This window comes from Euleptes europaea, chromosome 15 (genome assembly GCF_029931775.1).
Source record: "Euleptes europaea isolate rEulEur1 chromosome 15, rEulEur1.hap1, whole genome shotgun sequence".
Taxonomy (NCBI): domain Eukaryota; kingdom Metazoa; phylum Chordata; class Lepidosauria; order Squamata; family Sphaerodactylidae; genus Euleptes; species Euleptes europaea.
The window spans coordinates 19,251,752-19,268,036 of record NC_079326.1 but is presented as its reverse complement, the minus strand read 5'-3'; the positions used below and the strand labels follow the sequence as shown (position 1 = coordinate 19,268,036).

At 41.6% G+C, this 16,285-nt stretch overlaps 1 protein-coding gene across 5 annotated transcripts in view; it reads right to left on the bottom strand.

The window, feature by feature from the left end:
* The window catches only part of R3HDM1 (R3H domain containing 1), an 83,523-nt gene that overhangs the window by 22,128 nt on the left and 45,110 nt on the right, over positions 1-16,285 (bottom strand). For 2 of the 5 annotated variants that reach the window (XM_056861116.1, XM_056861118.1), the window contains 5 exons: positions 10,388-10,642; positions 8,774-8,928; positions 8,191-8,292; positions 5,720-5,998; positions 4,796-4,919 (listed from right to left, as the gene is read on the bottom strand). In XM_056861116.1, coding sequence (XP_056717094.1) covers positions 4,796-4,919; positions 5,720-5,998; positions 8,191-8,292; positions 8,774-8,928; positions 10,388-10,642 — 915 coding nt within the window. The remainder of the gene's footprint in view (positions 1-4,795; positions 4,920-5,719; positions 5,999-8,190; positions 8,293-8,773; positions 8,929-10,387; positions 10,643-16,285) is intronic. The other 3 variants (XM_056861117.1, XM_056861119.1, XM_056861120.1) reach the window with 3 other exon arrangements.

The following is a 16,285-nucleotide window of genomic DNA, read 5'->3' as shown; positions in this document are numbered from 1 at the left end:
GCAATTTTATCCTCCCTCAATAATGGAAATGGCTTACACTGCCAAGACCCACATCCAATACCACTTAGAAGGGGACATCGCTCACACTGATGAAATGAAAACCCGAACACAACAGCATTATGAAAAGACAGAAAACATGCACGCCAAATGGATCACAGAAACAAAATCCTGTCGGAGGCATTATTGACCCCATGACTAACTCCCGAACGTCACTTCCCTGATACTTCTAATGTCATTTATTTAAGGACAGACAGTGCCAACTTTTTTAAAAGGATGAACGGTGCATGCTCCTTGACCAGAAAGCAACACTTCAAGACAGACACACCTGAAACCCCTTTAAAAAAGAAGCCAGGAAGCAGCTGAAAAAGAGACCGGTTCACTGTGAGAAATGTAACCCTCTCAGACAGTGTTACGGCCCCGAATCCAACAGCTCATGAATAAAGGCAAATCTATTCCACAATATATTCCACATTCCATCATACACATCCCATCATTTGGTTTGCCACACAGATACACATATCTCTTGTTTACATTTACCCCCCAAACACAGGTATTTTAAAAGTTGACAGACATTATAAAATATTTTGATGTTGAAAAGAAAAATCCACAGGTCACTGAACATAGTAATGACTGACAGCTAGCACTAACATTTGTTAATGTTAGTTTTGTTTTCTTATGGCGATAGACACTCACACCCTCAAACCCCTTAGGTTTTACAGAGCACTCATTTTAGCTTATATTTACCATTTTCTGTGTATGTAATTGCCATCAAGTCACAGATGATTTATGGCAACCCAGTAAGGTTTTCAAGGCAAGAGACTAACAGAGTTGGTTTAACATTGCCCTCCTCTGCATAGTGACCCTGGTATTCCTTGGTGGTCTCTCATCCAAGTACTAACCAGGGCTGACCCTGCTTAGCTTCTGAGATCTGACAAGATCAGGCTAGTCTGGGCCATCCATTTTCTACTACCCCCAAAAGCCCTGAACCACCTGTCCATACAACAAAGAAGATTCTAGACCGGTGGATTCTGATCTGGAGAACTGGCTTTGATTCCCCACTCCTCCACATGAGCGGAGGAGGCTAATCTGGTGAACTGGATTTGTTTCCATACTCCTACACACGAAGCCAGCTGGGTGACCTTGGGCCAGTCACGCCCTCTCAGCCTCACCTCCCTTACAGGGTGTCTGTTGTGGGGAAGGGAAGGTGATTGTAAGCCGGTTTGAGCCTTCCTTAAGTGGTAGAGAAAGTCGGCATATAAAAACCAACTCTTCTTCTTCTAGCTGAAACCAACATTTGGCCTAGGCTTGTGCTTAATCCCAAACAAAATAAGAATGTGACTAATACCTTTAAACTTCAGCATCTGGGACCTAACCCAGTAGCAGACCACTGACTATGCACCAGTTTGGAAGCTTCTGGAACTGAAGTCAGGATGAGCTTGCACTAATTCTTCCTTTATTTCAGCATCAGTTTCCTAGGCCCAAGCCTGCTTGGACCCACCGACTGACATGCACAAGATACCTTCCACATGAGGACACTGCTAAGTAACACCAATGTCCACATTAACATCCACAACATATAGGCATGGGAATCCTACTCACTATGCTTCATGTGACAGGCAGCAGGTATTTTTTTTCCTATCAAAGTAGTAAAGATAAGCCAGGATCCAAAAAGAATCCATGATCCAACTTGTTCTGCACTCCCAAGGGGATTACAGGCCTGTGCTTCCTCAGCAGCTGCCCCCACTACAAATGGGAAACCATGTTGGAAACTGAAGTAATTTTTTTTTAAAAATCAAACAAATCTGAATCTGGTCAGCTGCTAAGTGTTTCCAAAAAGCAAGCTCGAGGATACATGAGTTCTTGGACATGCTTGGAGTATCTCAGTGGATAAAATATTTAACCCAAAGACAACAACCATGTAGGTTGGAACAACATAGATTCAGGCTGTGATATGCAAAATAGTAGGAATGCAATCTAAGTCTCCACATGGATGGATAAACTAACTTATAATGGTTGCATTCCCTTCCACAATAACAAATATAAGCAAAGAATGTAGACAACTGTTACGCCAAATAGAGGGGTCTGCTTTTATTATTAGCTAGGAGACTGGTAGAACTTTGCAAGAGGCTGGCGTGGGAATCTTTTGAACCTATTTTTATGCGGATGGGCGCATCAGAGGAAAAGGTTCCCAATAAAGAAGCTTTTATAAATGTTAAGGGTTTTATTAAAAATAATCAGGTTTGTATGCACATTCACAGAAAAACACACAAATCCCGATACATACAGAACTAGGAAAATAAAGGTATGAGGGGATAGGCACAAGGATTAGAGGTTCCCAGGGGAAGGTATATTTGCTGATCCGAGGAGCAAGGTCCAGAGAGAGGCAGCTGCATGGAACGTGTAATGACCAGCGTTCCTCGTAAGGAAAGTGAAGGAAAACTGTACACACAAGTACAGGGCTCACATTTTGGATCCAAGGGAAAACACTCGCAATTTGCCATGGTGAACAGAGAGATATTTATACCCCAAATAGGAGTTGGTAATATGGTTTCACTATGCCTGGCAATGTCTGGTAACAGCCTGTCATTGCCACCGGACTAAAGGCGGGATTGCTCTTGATGAGTTTAGTAGTTTTGGTAAGAAAAGGACAGGGGTGAGATAGATTGAAAATAATGCCTAGGTACTTTGGGCTGAGTGCCCCTAAGTATCGGCTATAGACTTCCAGATGAGGGTGAGGTCTAGGGACCTATCTGTCAGGGGAAGGAGAGGGTGAGTCAGAGGGCTTGGCTAGCAACTTGATGGGTTTATTTGTGTCTATCCCGATTCTGTGAATACCGTTCCATCTCTGGTAAGATTACTGAGGTGTGTCTTATCTGCTGCAGGAAAGTGCTAAACAAATGCTGAAGAAGTCTGGCTTCTGTCCTTTTATTTCCAGGTTGCACCTGGTGTCCTCTCAAGGGCAAACAAGCCTGAACTTGCCCAGTCAGCTCTGTAGCAAGGCACACAAGATGGTTGCCAGGAGATCCCATTTTTTCTCTGGCTGTACAACAGTGTTCCACCCCTGCACACTTGCTCCAGTCCTGAACACTTTGTCTGGTGTACCTGGGTAGCCTAGGGCTCTCAGGTGGCCACAACACAATCTGCACTGTCTTTATTGTTGGAAGCACTCAATCTGCAACATAATTATATTCCTCAAATTTATTAGATTTGAAAAGCATTTTTTAATTTTCTGATGTAGAAAACTGCATACCATTTTTTTTCTGGAAATCCATGCCCTTTATTACTGCTATGATGTGTAATTAGCATTTGAAGCACTTTTCAAGAAGTTACTGGCACAGAAAACAGCAATGACCTTACTTCATTTTTATACAAAAATCAATCAAAAACTTATTGTTTTTTTAATATTCTGGCACAAATCGGGACTCTGGCAAGCTAAAAGTGCCAGAATAGAAAGTTGGATATTCCAATAACCAACCTGACCGTTACGCATAGGATGTTCTACGGGGCCAACGTAGGTGCAAGGCCTCACCCAAAGCATTACCCCCTGTATCTCAAGCTTCCCTTTGTGCAGTGGTCATGCAGCTCCAATCTGTGACCCTAAGAAGCGATAGTCCTTCTCACATTGCCAAAGCCTTTTGTCCCACGTTTCCTGCTATACTACTTTAGCAAATAGGGAAATATGTTACACACGCTGAAAACACAGATATTGCCAATGGCATGACCAGCCGCAATAGCTTCTAGTCATTTTAGAGATGGCATATCTAAGGGGCTCTCAACAAAACAACATTTCGGAATTCAAACAACATATTTAAGGAAGTCCAGCTGCAAAGGCTTAGTCCCTTTCAAAACCAGGTCACCTTAAGGACCTGAAACATATCACCACAAATAATTGCTTACTTCTAAAAGGATTCCGTGCATGGTTGTCAAGAGTTCACGCATACAAGAGGACAGACTATTGCTGGACTACAAACCTTCTTGGCAACAGAAATCAATCTGAAAAGTAAAGTTGTCATCTGTACTGATTTACTAGCTACAGTATGATTCAAGAAAAAGCACAACTGAAGGGAACAGCTGAGAGAGTTCAAGAAGATATACTCTTAACACAGAGAAATAACATTAAAAACCAAGAGCAATAAGAAATATATTGGGATTTAAATCACTCAGGATTTTAAGCACTCATGATCTGGTAGACTTGTTCAGAACTTCTTTAATTAAGGTCTCAAAAGCACAATGCTTGAATACTGCAGGTAACCTATTTTTTTTAAATTAAGACTTGCATATATTCTTAATAGGATTTAAGTCTTTTGAACAGTTTTAGTCAATTCAGCATTTTGTTAGAAATTCTTCACCTGAGAAAGAATGGGTTTTACACCACCATCTCCAACATTGCGTTTCCAAGCAAAAAGTTATTTCCATCCTCCCTAAATCTGCACTCCATCACTCATCAGGGCAAAAAGGCACGGTCGCTTTAGCCTCCTTCATTCCCTGTTTCAACCAGGATTCAGCCAGGATCCAACGCATGCGTTTTGCTGAACGTACGTTCGATCCTGGCTGAATCCCGGCTGAAACAGGGAATAAAGGAGGCTAAAACAACGGTGTGTTTTCGCCCTCAGACTCAAAGCTGAGAGAATTAACAAAAGATGGTATTTTTACCAAGTGTAAGCTGGATGAACACTTTAAAGGTCAAAAGAATTCCTTCAGTCCTTACAGATTTTTCATATCCTTGCTCTCTGACCATACCAACTACCTGAACTGTACAAGCATTAGGAGAAAGACCCCCCACACCCACACAAACCTGTCTGCTGTGCAGGCTGTGGCAGTGGCTGGTTTTGCTGTGTGTTGTAATGAATGGAAGTAACTGGCCGATATTGTTGACTGGAGTGCGGATACTGGCCTGGAGCACAGTAACAGGCTGGCATCTAAAAAGAAGCAACACGTAGGAGATTCATTTAGATATATATACTTCAGACATGACCCAAAGCACCAAACGATGGCAGGTCCATGAAAGGAAACAAAAAGTCTGGCGAAAGACAAAGGTTTAACTGCCGCTTCAACATGCGCTAGAGCAGCTGGATCTAAAGGGCGCCCTTCCATTAATAAAAAATGTACCTTTGGATCAAGCACTGTTGCTTGATTTCTGCTCGTCAATTACATATTGCTTTATTTAACTGCAGAAAAAGAAAAAAATAGCTCCATGGTGTCATTAATGCAGGAATTTCTTTTGCAAGCCTTAGCAATAAAACCCCTTGCTTAATGCAAACTATGGAAGAGAAGTAGTTTGCCTGTTGACACATTTAAGGAAAACACACACACACACACACAAAACAAAAAAGAGCCAACAACTCATTCAGAAGTTTTTAAATTAATTTCCCAATTGTTCTTTCAGTACAAAAGGACTGCAACTAAAGAAAGAATGGTGGGGAACCCCTACCTGCTATTTAATGCAGCTCTTTTAAGAGCATGCACAGGAACTGCAAACATTTTGCTGGACTAAAAAAAGGAGTAAATGCACTGAAACAACCCCACAGTTTATTATGTGCTTCTAGGCAAAAGCGTAAATGGCTTCCCCCCCTTTTTTCTAAGAGAGTGAAAGAAAAGACACACACACACCTCGCCCCACACACATAAAGCCAGGCTGGCTGATATTTCAACGCAAACTTAATCCGTTAATCAATGCTATTTCTGATATGGTTTTGCAACACCTAAAAGCTCTCTCTACCTGTGGCATTGGTTGCTGCATATATCCCTGTTGCTGAAGAACTTGCTGGTTGACAGGATGGCTGGACGCACTGAAATTAGGAGTGGGGACCGGTTGACCAGGCGGTGGTGGAGGTGGTGGTGGAGGAGGAGGTGGGGCAGTTGCTATGATAAAACCAGGCTGTTGAGGAGGCTGAAGGACAACTGTGGATTGGAACATGGTGGCATGAGGATCAGCAGCTTCCCCAGATGGCTGTCGGGAGAGACTCATATGGCTGAACTGGGGTCCTAGGTTGTCTTGCTGAAATTAAGGAAGACAGTAACCGTGATTCCTGTTCTGAACCAAGGCAGAGTTGCTTGCTATACAGTTAACTAAAACATGAAGTAGTGAAATATTCTCCTATCCGGTTAGATTGGGTTAGCAGTATTCTTTTTTTAAAAAATAGAATGAATGCTTTAAGACAGTTGACATCTCAGTATCAGCAGTAGGTGGAATAGTGGAGAAATTATACACATTCTATATCCACTTCAAGAAACACGATTTTATTTACTGTTTGTAGCTATTGGTTGTACTTGGTAGTATTTTCTGATGTTACTCTAAGGATAGTAAGGAAATATTCACCAACGAAAGGTGAATATATAATACTGGGGAATTTTAAGAAGAATTTTTTAGCAATTAGTTAATTATGAGAAAATAAGTAGACTGTAGTGGATCCTTTATTGTGAGTTCCTTAGGTATGATGTTCAGTCTTCTGCATTTGGTGACAAAGCTGATGTCGGTCTGTACCTGTGCATGTTACAAGGTTGATGGATTTCCATTCTGTACAGCTAAATGTGGTGCCTCCCATGGAAACAGATCACGATGGGTAGCCGTGTTAGTCTGTCTGTAGCAGCAGAAAACAGCAAGAGTCCAGTAGCACCTTAAAGACTAACAAAATTTCTGGCAGCTTTCGTCACAGGACTCATGAAAGCTCATACCCTGCCAGAAATGCTGTTAGACTTTTAAGGTGCTACTGGACTCTTGCTCTTTCTACTACCGCAGACAGACTAACATGTGATCTATGAGAAAATTGGTTTTGGTTCAATTATGAGAAAGAACAGAATGGTGAGTTTTGTCTTTGCTACCCAAATGAAGTGTTACTTGTTATAATAGTTTCAGAGGGTAGCTGTCTGCAGTATCTGACAAAGGGCGCTTTGACTCTTGAAGGCTCAGACCCTGGAAATCTTTTTGGTCTCTAAGGTACTCCTGGACTCCAATCTAGTTACAATAGACAATTTTTTAAACTAATTTAAAACTAAGCTGGAGCAGAGCTGCATATGCATGATGTGTAGCACTTGGGATTCTCATTGAGGATTAGTATGGTACAGGTACTCAATGAAAACCTAGATTCTTCTCTCCACTATACCTTCCCGCATTCCTCTATTTTCTAAACTTGCCGAACTAGAGTGGAACTGAACAGTACATGGACTAATGGCTGTCACATTCAATATCTTTTGATAAAACATACGAAATGTGTATGCTAATGTATTTCATTGCTGCGATGCTAATTCAGCATGCTTTAAGGGGTAATGTCAGGAGAAAGCCTTAACTTTCCCTACCCCAGCTCTCCCCTTCATAGGCATTTCCACAGCAAAATAAACGGACATGTCTATTTTTGAGAGATTAAGTTGCATGTTGGTAAAAATTAACCTTGGGGGTATCTCTTAATATATTATTGAATTCAAATGCTATTTGGCTGATACACAGGTAAAACAAACATACCATATTCAGTTTTATGCTGGTCTATTTGCGGAGGACTTCTGAAAATAAGTTATCCAGGATAATTAAACACCAGATGGAGGCAAGTGGACAAGCCTCCTCCTAATGAAATGCAGTGGCAGAGCGACACAGCTAAACTTGACCTCCTGGCTTGCCGTAGAAAAAGCACTGTGCTGGTCTGAGGGGTTACAGTCAAGGTGGATGCATGCAGAACCTTACCTTGGGACAAGGGGCTGGACCTCTACAAGTCTTAGGAACGCAGCTAAGCTGGGCAAGAAAACTCACAAGGTAACAGGCAAGGCCCCAGCACCCATTTTAGTTCAAGCATTAGTGCACATTTGAAAGCTTTTTATTGTCATGGGAGATGAGACAACATAGAATACCCTGAGAGGTTAGACAAAAACAGCAAGGAAAAAGGAGGAAAGACACAAAAATTCAAGGGGTATAATGAATACTGACTGGCTATGAAGAGTAAGTGCAAAAAAATCCCTCAAGTTTCACTTAGGACACAAATCCCTTGAGACACAAAGCCGTTAACTTGCAGGTAAGCCTGCCATGGACTTAAGACAATGGGCCCACTTCTCCCCCTCAACTTTTTGACCTCTTACCAATAGTCAATTTGTACTGAATACAGGAGCCAGTCAATATTTATGTGACACATGCACATCCCAACATAAAAGCTAATCTAGTAAAGACTCTCTCATGCAAGAAGAGGTGAGTAGAAGATAATATACCACAGTATATTGCTGGGTAGATGAGACTGGCAGGAGCGGGGGCGGATAAGAGACTGTGGAGAACTGAACAGGCTGTGAAGAAGGCTGAAGAGGTCGGATAGGCTGAAGAAGTAACAGTTGAATACACACAGTTAACAGAGTAAAAAAGAAATGAAAATGGGAATATTTCTTTTTGTGTACAGTCATATTAAAAAACACCCCAATGTTCAATTGTGCAACTGAACGCACATATAACACATGGTTGCGATTACGTACGGTAAAAAACCTAATAATGGACATTTACCCATCAAGAGGAATAATTTACTTTATAACTTTTAGAATGTCACACAGCATGAGACTGCAAACTTGTGATTTCTTTTAATATTTAAGGACCAAACAATACATACAAGTACACAAGAACAACAGGTCGTCTCCCAGTTCTAGGCAAAGGGGGCTCCCTGGACCAGGATTTGATCCAAGAGTCATAATCACATTTCAAGCACAACTTTGCTCTCTTTCAACATGTTTCTACAACAGTTTCCATTTTTTTCCTCATCCAACTGCAAGAATGCTTAGCCAATCATTGTATATTTGACATGTGCACCTGTGGTAGGATGTGATTGGTTGCTGGCTGCTGCTGAGGTGGCATGGGAGGAGGTGGTTGCTGAGGAGGTCCAGGCACTTGGTTTCTAACAGGTTGCTGAGGCATAGGAGGATTATACACGACTGGAGTGCCATCTGGATTTATGAATGGCTGACCTAGAGGGTCAGGGGCAAAATACACACATTATGTAGCAAAATGCAATCTACGAGCAGAATACAAATACTTGCTTTAGAACATTCCCTATTTTCAAAATCCAGCACTGTGTTACAGATTATGTTTCAAGGGAACCAAAGAATTGCACAGCTGATGTTAAAATTAGTGTAACAATGGAAACTCATTGGCCTTTCTTTTCGGGATGGGTAAGAGATTAAGTTGAAGGCTAGAATGGAGAGAAAATGCTGATAAAAGTATCCCTCCATCATAATTTTTTTTAAAAAAAGAATGACAGTTACAGAAATTCCTTAACCGAATTTGGAGCGACTGTCGAGTTTTGAAGAATTCCTTTAAAATTCTCAAAGGACGTTCAACTCATGTGCGGTGGCACTAAAGAAGAGCAATTCCTGGGATTCCGGTGCCACAGCTGACATTAAGTGACTTTTTCAAAGGGCATCTCAGAGTAAGATGAATATTAATCAAGTGAAGCCCAATGGGCCGACTCTCTAGTATTAGAACTAACAGGGGAAACAACTCACTGAGTGAAGACGTTAGTACAGAAGAACTGTTTAGAGGCTGCTAAGTAATTTTGCTATATTTTATATCCCTGCACTTTCTACAAGAAGGTCAAAGAAAATTGGGATTAGTTACCCAGGTGGTTCTGGCAGCGTTCAGGACCACACCCTGCTTAGTTTTGACAGTTAAGCCAGCCTTAAAGCCACCTTCTGGACCACCAACAGGTGTGTGTGTGTTAAGTACCGTCAAGTCACTTCTGACTCATGGAGACCCTATGAATGAAAGTCCTCCAAAATGTCCTATCTTTGACAGCCTTGCTCAGATCTTGCAAATTGAAGGCTGTGGCTTCCTTTATTGAGTCGATCCATCTCTTGTTGGGTCTTCCTCTTTTCCTGCTGCCCTCACCTTTTTAAAAAAATATATTTATACCTATTTTCTAACTCTTGATCAACTTGCACCTGTCTTGACAGGCACAATGCAAAGACAGCCTTTTAAAAGTGTAACCACCACATCTGTGTGGGTGGGGAGACCGCACAGGATTTTCAAGAGAAGAGACGAACAGAGGTGGTTTACCATTCCCTGCCACTGTGTAGCAACCCTGGATGTCCTTGGTGGTTTCCCATATCTAACAATTATTATATTTCTATAATTTAATATGAATGTGTTATTTAAAGACACTGCACCATTAAGAGCTTCTCAAAAACCAAAGAAACCTTATTCAACACAAAACACTTCCATATTCCAGATCATCTGTACATCAGCATGCACTGATACAATTTAATGAATTCCTCCGCGGAGACATTAAAACGCACGCCACTGCAAAATTAAAAAGGGAAGAGCGGGGAAGGAGGGAAGAAAGCAACCACTGTGATGCAAAACATCATTGATACATTACTGCAAATCCATTAATTAAAAAAAAAAAGACATCCACATCTGGATACCAACCTGTTTGAGGGTTGATCAGAATACTTCCAGGTGGTATGCCTGCCGCTTCCAAGGGAAGCAAAAAGAAGCTACTGCTAGAAGGCGCCACTTGCCCACTCATGCCACCATCAAAGGAAAGAGAGCTACTAGTGCTGACCGTTGGATAGACGGCAGATGTGCCAAGAGAAGGCTGGCTGAGAGCTGAGACTGGAAGAGGCTGCTGGGTGTGAGAAAGAGAACCCGTGGATGACCCTACACTACTAGAAGACTCTGAACCTAGGAAAGGAGCAACGAGAAATTGATTTTACCTAGAGACAGAACAATTCATGCACATTTCAATATGCAGGTTCTTATTCAATGCTTATCCCCATTTAATGCACAGCCTGGAACGACAGTAACAAAGCAGCGTCTCCCCCGCGCCCCAATGCTGCTTCTCCCCCTCAGATATGCATCTACTCCAATTGCCACACTGTGAGAATGAGGGCCTGTCCTAAACAACACAGGCCTTTGCTCTCAGGCCATGCAGATATAAAAGCGGCCAAGCAGAACAGCGACCCACCATGCCTGCTTTTTCATAGATCACAAATAGAAATGGAGATAGCGAGGCTGAGAAACATGAGGCAGCTGAAGCAGGCAGACGCTCCACCACCATACAGATAGCCCCACAAGGAGTTTAATAGGAAAAATCTTCACACCAGAATGAATGAAATAGAGTGGACAAAACAGAGTTAATGAATGGGAACAAGTGAGCAGAAATTAAGCCATGTTAAATTAAAATAGTCAAATTAAAATGCTTCCCCTAAACTTGGGCTCTCTTACATCTTTAGTAAAGCAAAAATGTACTCAGGTACATAAAATGAATGCACATATTTGAGATCAAAGAAAAAATGCTTCTACAAAACGTAGAAAGTCATGCAAATCTGGGATGAAATTACAGCTCTTATTTTAAATTGATCCAAAACAAAGAGGAGTGTTGTGGCACCTTAAAGGGCTAACATATATATTGTAGCTTATGAACCTTTAAGATTCTCAAAACAATTAGTCTTGAAGGTGTCTTAACTCTCCTTTTTATTTGTACAGCAACAGACTAACACATAGCCACCCCACTAGAATTTGCATTCCATTGACCCAAGGATTTGTATAATTTTTTGCATTAGGAACAAATTCTCAGTTAAGATTGCATTTTTCATCTTCACACAGCAGATTAAAAAGGAGTTATCAATTATTCTTTCCTGTTCTGGCCAAACTGCAAACTTCAAGGGTGTCCAGATCATGCTATAGCACTGACGGATCTGAGGAAACTATTTGTGTTAACTTTAACTGCACTCCAGTCAAGCCACTAGCTATAAACTCTCTGATTTGATGATTTGTTTTTAAACAGTATCATCTTCAATATTATGTGGAGGAGAACCTTGACTGACACCAGCATAATTAAGGATAAGAATAATCTAGACTCAGTTTTTAAAGTTTCTTTATTCTATGAAATTTGTACAGCAATAGTCAGCTAAGTACATTAAAAAGCACATTAAAAAGTTCTTTTAATTTTTGTTTGCTATATTGGATCTATGCAGAATCGGAGTAAGCAAAGGAGAGTTGTGGCCCATTAGCAAACCACTATTTCTGCCATACCACCAAGTGCCTTATACCAGGAATTCTGGTGAATAATAAAATTCTAAATAATGATGATGATGATAGGCCTTAATCTAATCTAGCAGGGCACCTTTTAAAGCAACAGCATATACCTCAGTAACATTCAACCTGATCATGTGGTGGATCTGATCTAGCACAAGCTGAGCTGCACTAGATGAACGGAAATTTTCTCGCCTCTCCCTTCCTGGTACAGCCCTCTGAAACTGTGGGGCCAGCAGACCTCCAGAAACAGCATGGAGGTGAAGGGGAAAAAGAACCCCCAACAGTATTCCTCCTCCCACTTCCATGTACAGAAGTGCCTTCTGCAAGTGGCAAAAAAGAAGTTAGGCTCTAAGCCTGTCAGTACATGGTCTTGCTTTGTAAATTTAAACAGATTAGAGGAACACTGACTTACTGCAATCCATCCTTTGAGCAGAAAAAAAAAACATTTTCTTATATAATCCCCCCACACACACACACAATTTGCGTGAGTGCTCACTTTACAGTAGAGAAGATTCTGAAGAACAGGTTTAAAAGTTTTATTTGATACCTGTGAAATGTGGTTAGGATACCCGGAAGGAAGAGAGGTACATCCGAAGTGCAAAGGAGGGGAGGCTGGCAACAAAGAACCACGAGTGCCTTACTTCTCACCAGATCGTGGGGACAAGAAGGGCTCTTGGGCATTGGAAATGTATTCAGCAGGGTTTCAAAGTCATGAACACTGCTGGCTCAGTCTTTTCTAGCCAACCTCATACATTTCCATTCCTCCAGCGTCTGATGATCACTACATTGGGCCACATCTGGATTCAACATCACTCGTTTTGCGTATATCTACTATGATGCATGATTAAGAGTAAACACCAAGCTTTCACGAGCTAGGTAGGATGCACAATTCAGCGCCGTCCGTATCTCTGCAAGTCTTAAACCAATGGTTTACAAAGATGCTGAAGACAAGAGATGAGATGAGATAGCCTTGTGTAATTTTTAAGGGAAAAGTTCCAAATATATGCTTGGCACCATTTTCTGAAGGGTCCCCACAGAACACTTGAAATTAGACCTGTGAATGCCCACCGGGATTCCCACATTCACATCACAAGCAGGTTACGGTTTTCCTCAACAATCAGTCCATCTCTGACACTGTCAAGTGAGACCACAAATGGTGTTTAATAGCCATGCTCTGACTCCATACATGCAGGAAATCAGAAGTTTAAGAATGCTAGAAGCATTTTTAGATATCAGCTCAATATCTTTTTCTAAAGCTTGGGAAGCTTAAAAAAACCCCAACCCCTCCAATAATATAAGAAAATTTACCTTAAAGCTTTAAGGTTGCTTTCTTTCTTTTAATCAGGAAGCTGAATAACTATAAAATATAGTCAGTGCCCTATGCTTCTGGATGGAAGAGGTTGTTACCCCCTAGCCTCACAACTCCTAGATAGCCTCAACAAAGCAAGGCAGGCAATGGTTCAGCTCACTAGATCACCAGCCCAAATAACCATTCTGTACCTCTATCTCATCACTCTTTTGGTCCAACAATGAACTCCTAGCCATCATGCAATCCAAAAGAAGCTTTTACCTACAAAATCAAAACTTGTTATAGAATAAGATGCTATTTGCCTCTAAGCGTAGAAGAAATAAGGAACTGCCTTATCCAGAGTCAGGAATTGGTCTACTTCACCCAGCAACATGTATCCTGATTGCCAGCAGTTCTTCAGGGTCTTGTTACTACTTTTCCAACATCAGATACTTTTAACTGGTGATGCCAAGTATTGGACCTTATACATACCAAAAATGTGTTCCCCAGTACCACTTGCTTGCACTCTGGTTTTTCCTTAAAATACAACTTGCCCAAGCAACCTATGATAACACAGTAATATAAGAAATAGCCTGGGTATGGTCACACATGGTTAATGTGGAGCAGAAGGCAGGCGTGACTTGAGATCAAATCTTTGATCAGCTATGCAACAACAAACTGGGCTTAACTAGGCAAATTATAATGTTTGTGCTTTCTAGCTGGTATTTTCTGCATACCATTTTGCACATGTTTCACAAATTCTTCATTAGCCGCAGATCAAGTTGTCACTTTTTTGTTCTGAATTGTGCTACAGATGCTCTCTTCTCTACATGCATTTTAATAATAGTTTAATTAATTAATTTAAAATAATTTAAACTAAATGTAGTTTAATAATAGTTTTTTTCCTTTTAGACCTCTGATGAGTTCTTCCTCTTCTTTTGTTGCCACCCCATTTTTTAGGTCTCTCTGCCTCCCAGGACCTGAACCTTCACTTCCTTGCATGTGATTAAATGGAATTTGGCAATTAAACTCTTCTTTGGAACCTCTGGCCTCTAATTTGTGCCTCTCCCTCTATTTTCTGCCTTCATTGTTTCCTGCCTTATTCTTGTACTACTTATATGGCAAGAATGTGGGAAGGATTTTTTAATCTAATATTTGTACAGGTCTGTTTTTAAGATACTTTATTATTTATGCCCTGCATATGCTTACAAATAATATTGCCATTCTTCTTCCACCATCTTGTTGATAGAACAGTTAAACTGCTATTTTACAGTTCATATTAACTGTTGTCAGAGAACCTTATCATGGTCACTGGGCAGAAGCTGGGCCAGGACAGCAGAAAACCTGGGGGCGGGGGGGGGGAGGCGGGGGCAGCAGCAGCGAGTTTGTTTCTGCTTGCAGGCTGGGGTTTTGCCGGGAAGACCAGGGCAGTAGCCAGCCGTGTTCCACGGCTGGCTGAAGCACGCCCCCTGGAGCAGGAGGGCGAGAAGTAGCGGGGAGTCGGCTGCGGCCGAGGTAGGTGCGGGGAAGAGCGGGCCGGGGGCGCTGCCTTCTGCCCCGCCGTCCGCTTCGGAGTCTCCCTCGCCGCGGCCGGGCTGGCTTCGTGGAGTCCGAGAACTTTTGGCCGGGCATGGCTGCGGGGCACCGTGTGTGTGTGTGGGGGGGTGCGTGTGCAGGTGACGATAGCTTTTCTCCTCATTTGTGCATGGCCATTTATGAATGGGAGATTTTTCCTTGGGTTTGCCACTCAGATGCACATTTTCCCCATCCAGATTCTCAAAACTCTGCATGGGGGGTTATTGGCCATTTATGAATGAGAGATTTTGCCTTGGGTTTGCCACTCAGATGCACATTTTCCCCATCCAGATTCTCAAAACTCTGCATGGGGGGTTATTGGCCATTTATGAATGAGAGGTTTTGCCTTGGATTTGCCACTCAGATGCACATTTTCCCCATCCAGATTCTCAAAACTCAACAATAAGCCCCCCTGCAGAGTTTTGAGAATGCAGATGGGGAAAATGTGCATCTAGAGAGTGGAAAATCAAAGGCAAAACCTCCCGTGCATGAATAGTTGTTAAAAGGTGTTTTGGCTGTCAAAAGAAATCTCAATCGTTGTACTGTTGATATTTGGCTCTGTTGACTAATGAGTTTGCCGACCACTGGGCTAGTTCAAATCCAGTTTGTATGAGATTTTACACACTCAGTATAGCTATCATCTGAGAATGACTTGTAATTTTTCCGATAGACCACAAAAGTCTAAAACAGTCTGAAGGAAATGCTTTCAGCAGTTACTGAGGTCACTGGTACATCCCAGGAAACTTGCCAATACTGTTTAACAAAGCTTTGAAACCTAAATCTAAATCATGCCAGGGAGACCTGTTGCAATATCATAGAATCATAGAGTTGGAAGGGACCACCGGGGTCATCTATTCCAACCCCCTGCACAATGCAGGAAATCCAACCTGCAGGAAATCCAACTACTTAATTAATACCCCCACACTCAATTAATAGAACCTTCCGCTCTCTGGACAGTAGCCATAAGTCAGGCACTGTATTTTGTATCTTTAGCTTACGTTTTTTTTGTGAGTAGTTTCCACTGGCCCTACACTGATTGTGTTTAGTGATATTCAGTCAGGATCAGCTCCATTAATGCTAACCCAGCATGTGCAAAATATATGCTTGCGTGAAATAAAGTAATCCAGTTATGATTTTTTATTTTCTATTCAGTACCATTAGTGATTGACTGAGCTCACTCCTTCGCTGAAGGGCCCTAGAGAGCCCATAGAATCAGTAATACTGCAGACACTTCTGGAGGGGGAAAAAGAACAGGTTACCTTAACCACAGCTAGGTTCTGTGCAACAGCTTTTAAAGTTCGCCTTTCAAAGGTTTCCTCAAGGATGGGTCTAATTTTAAATTAGGGAGATAAGTAAAATCTAACTTGATGGATTTGTATTTTTGTATTTTAAATTAATGCACAATTGTGACAATTTTATCAAGT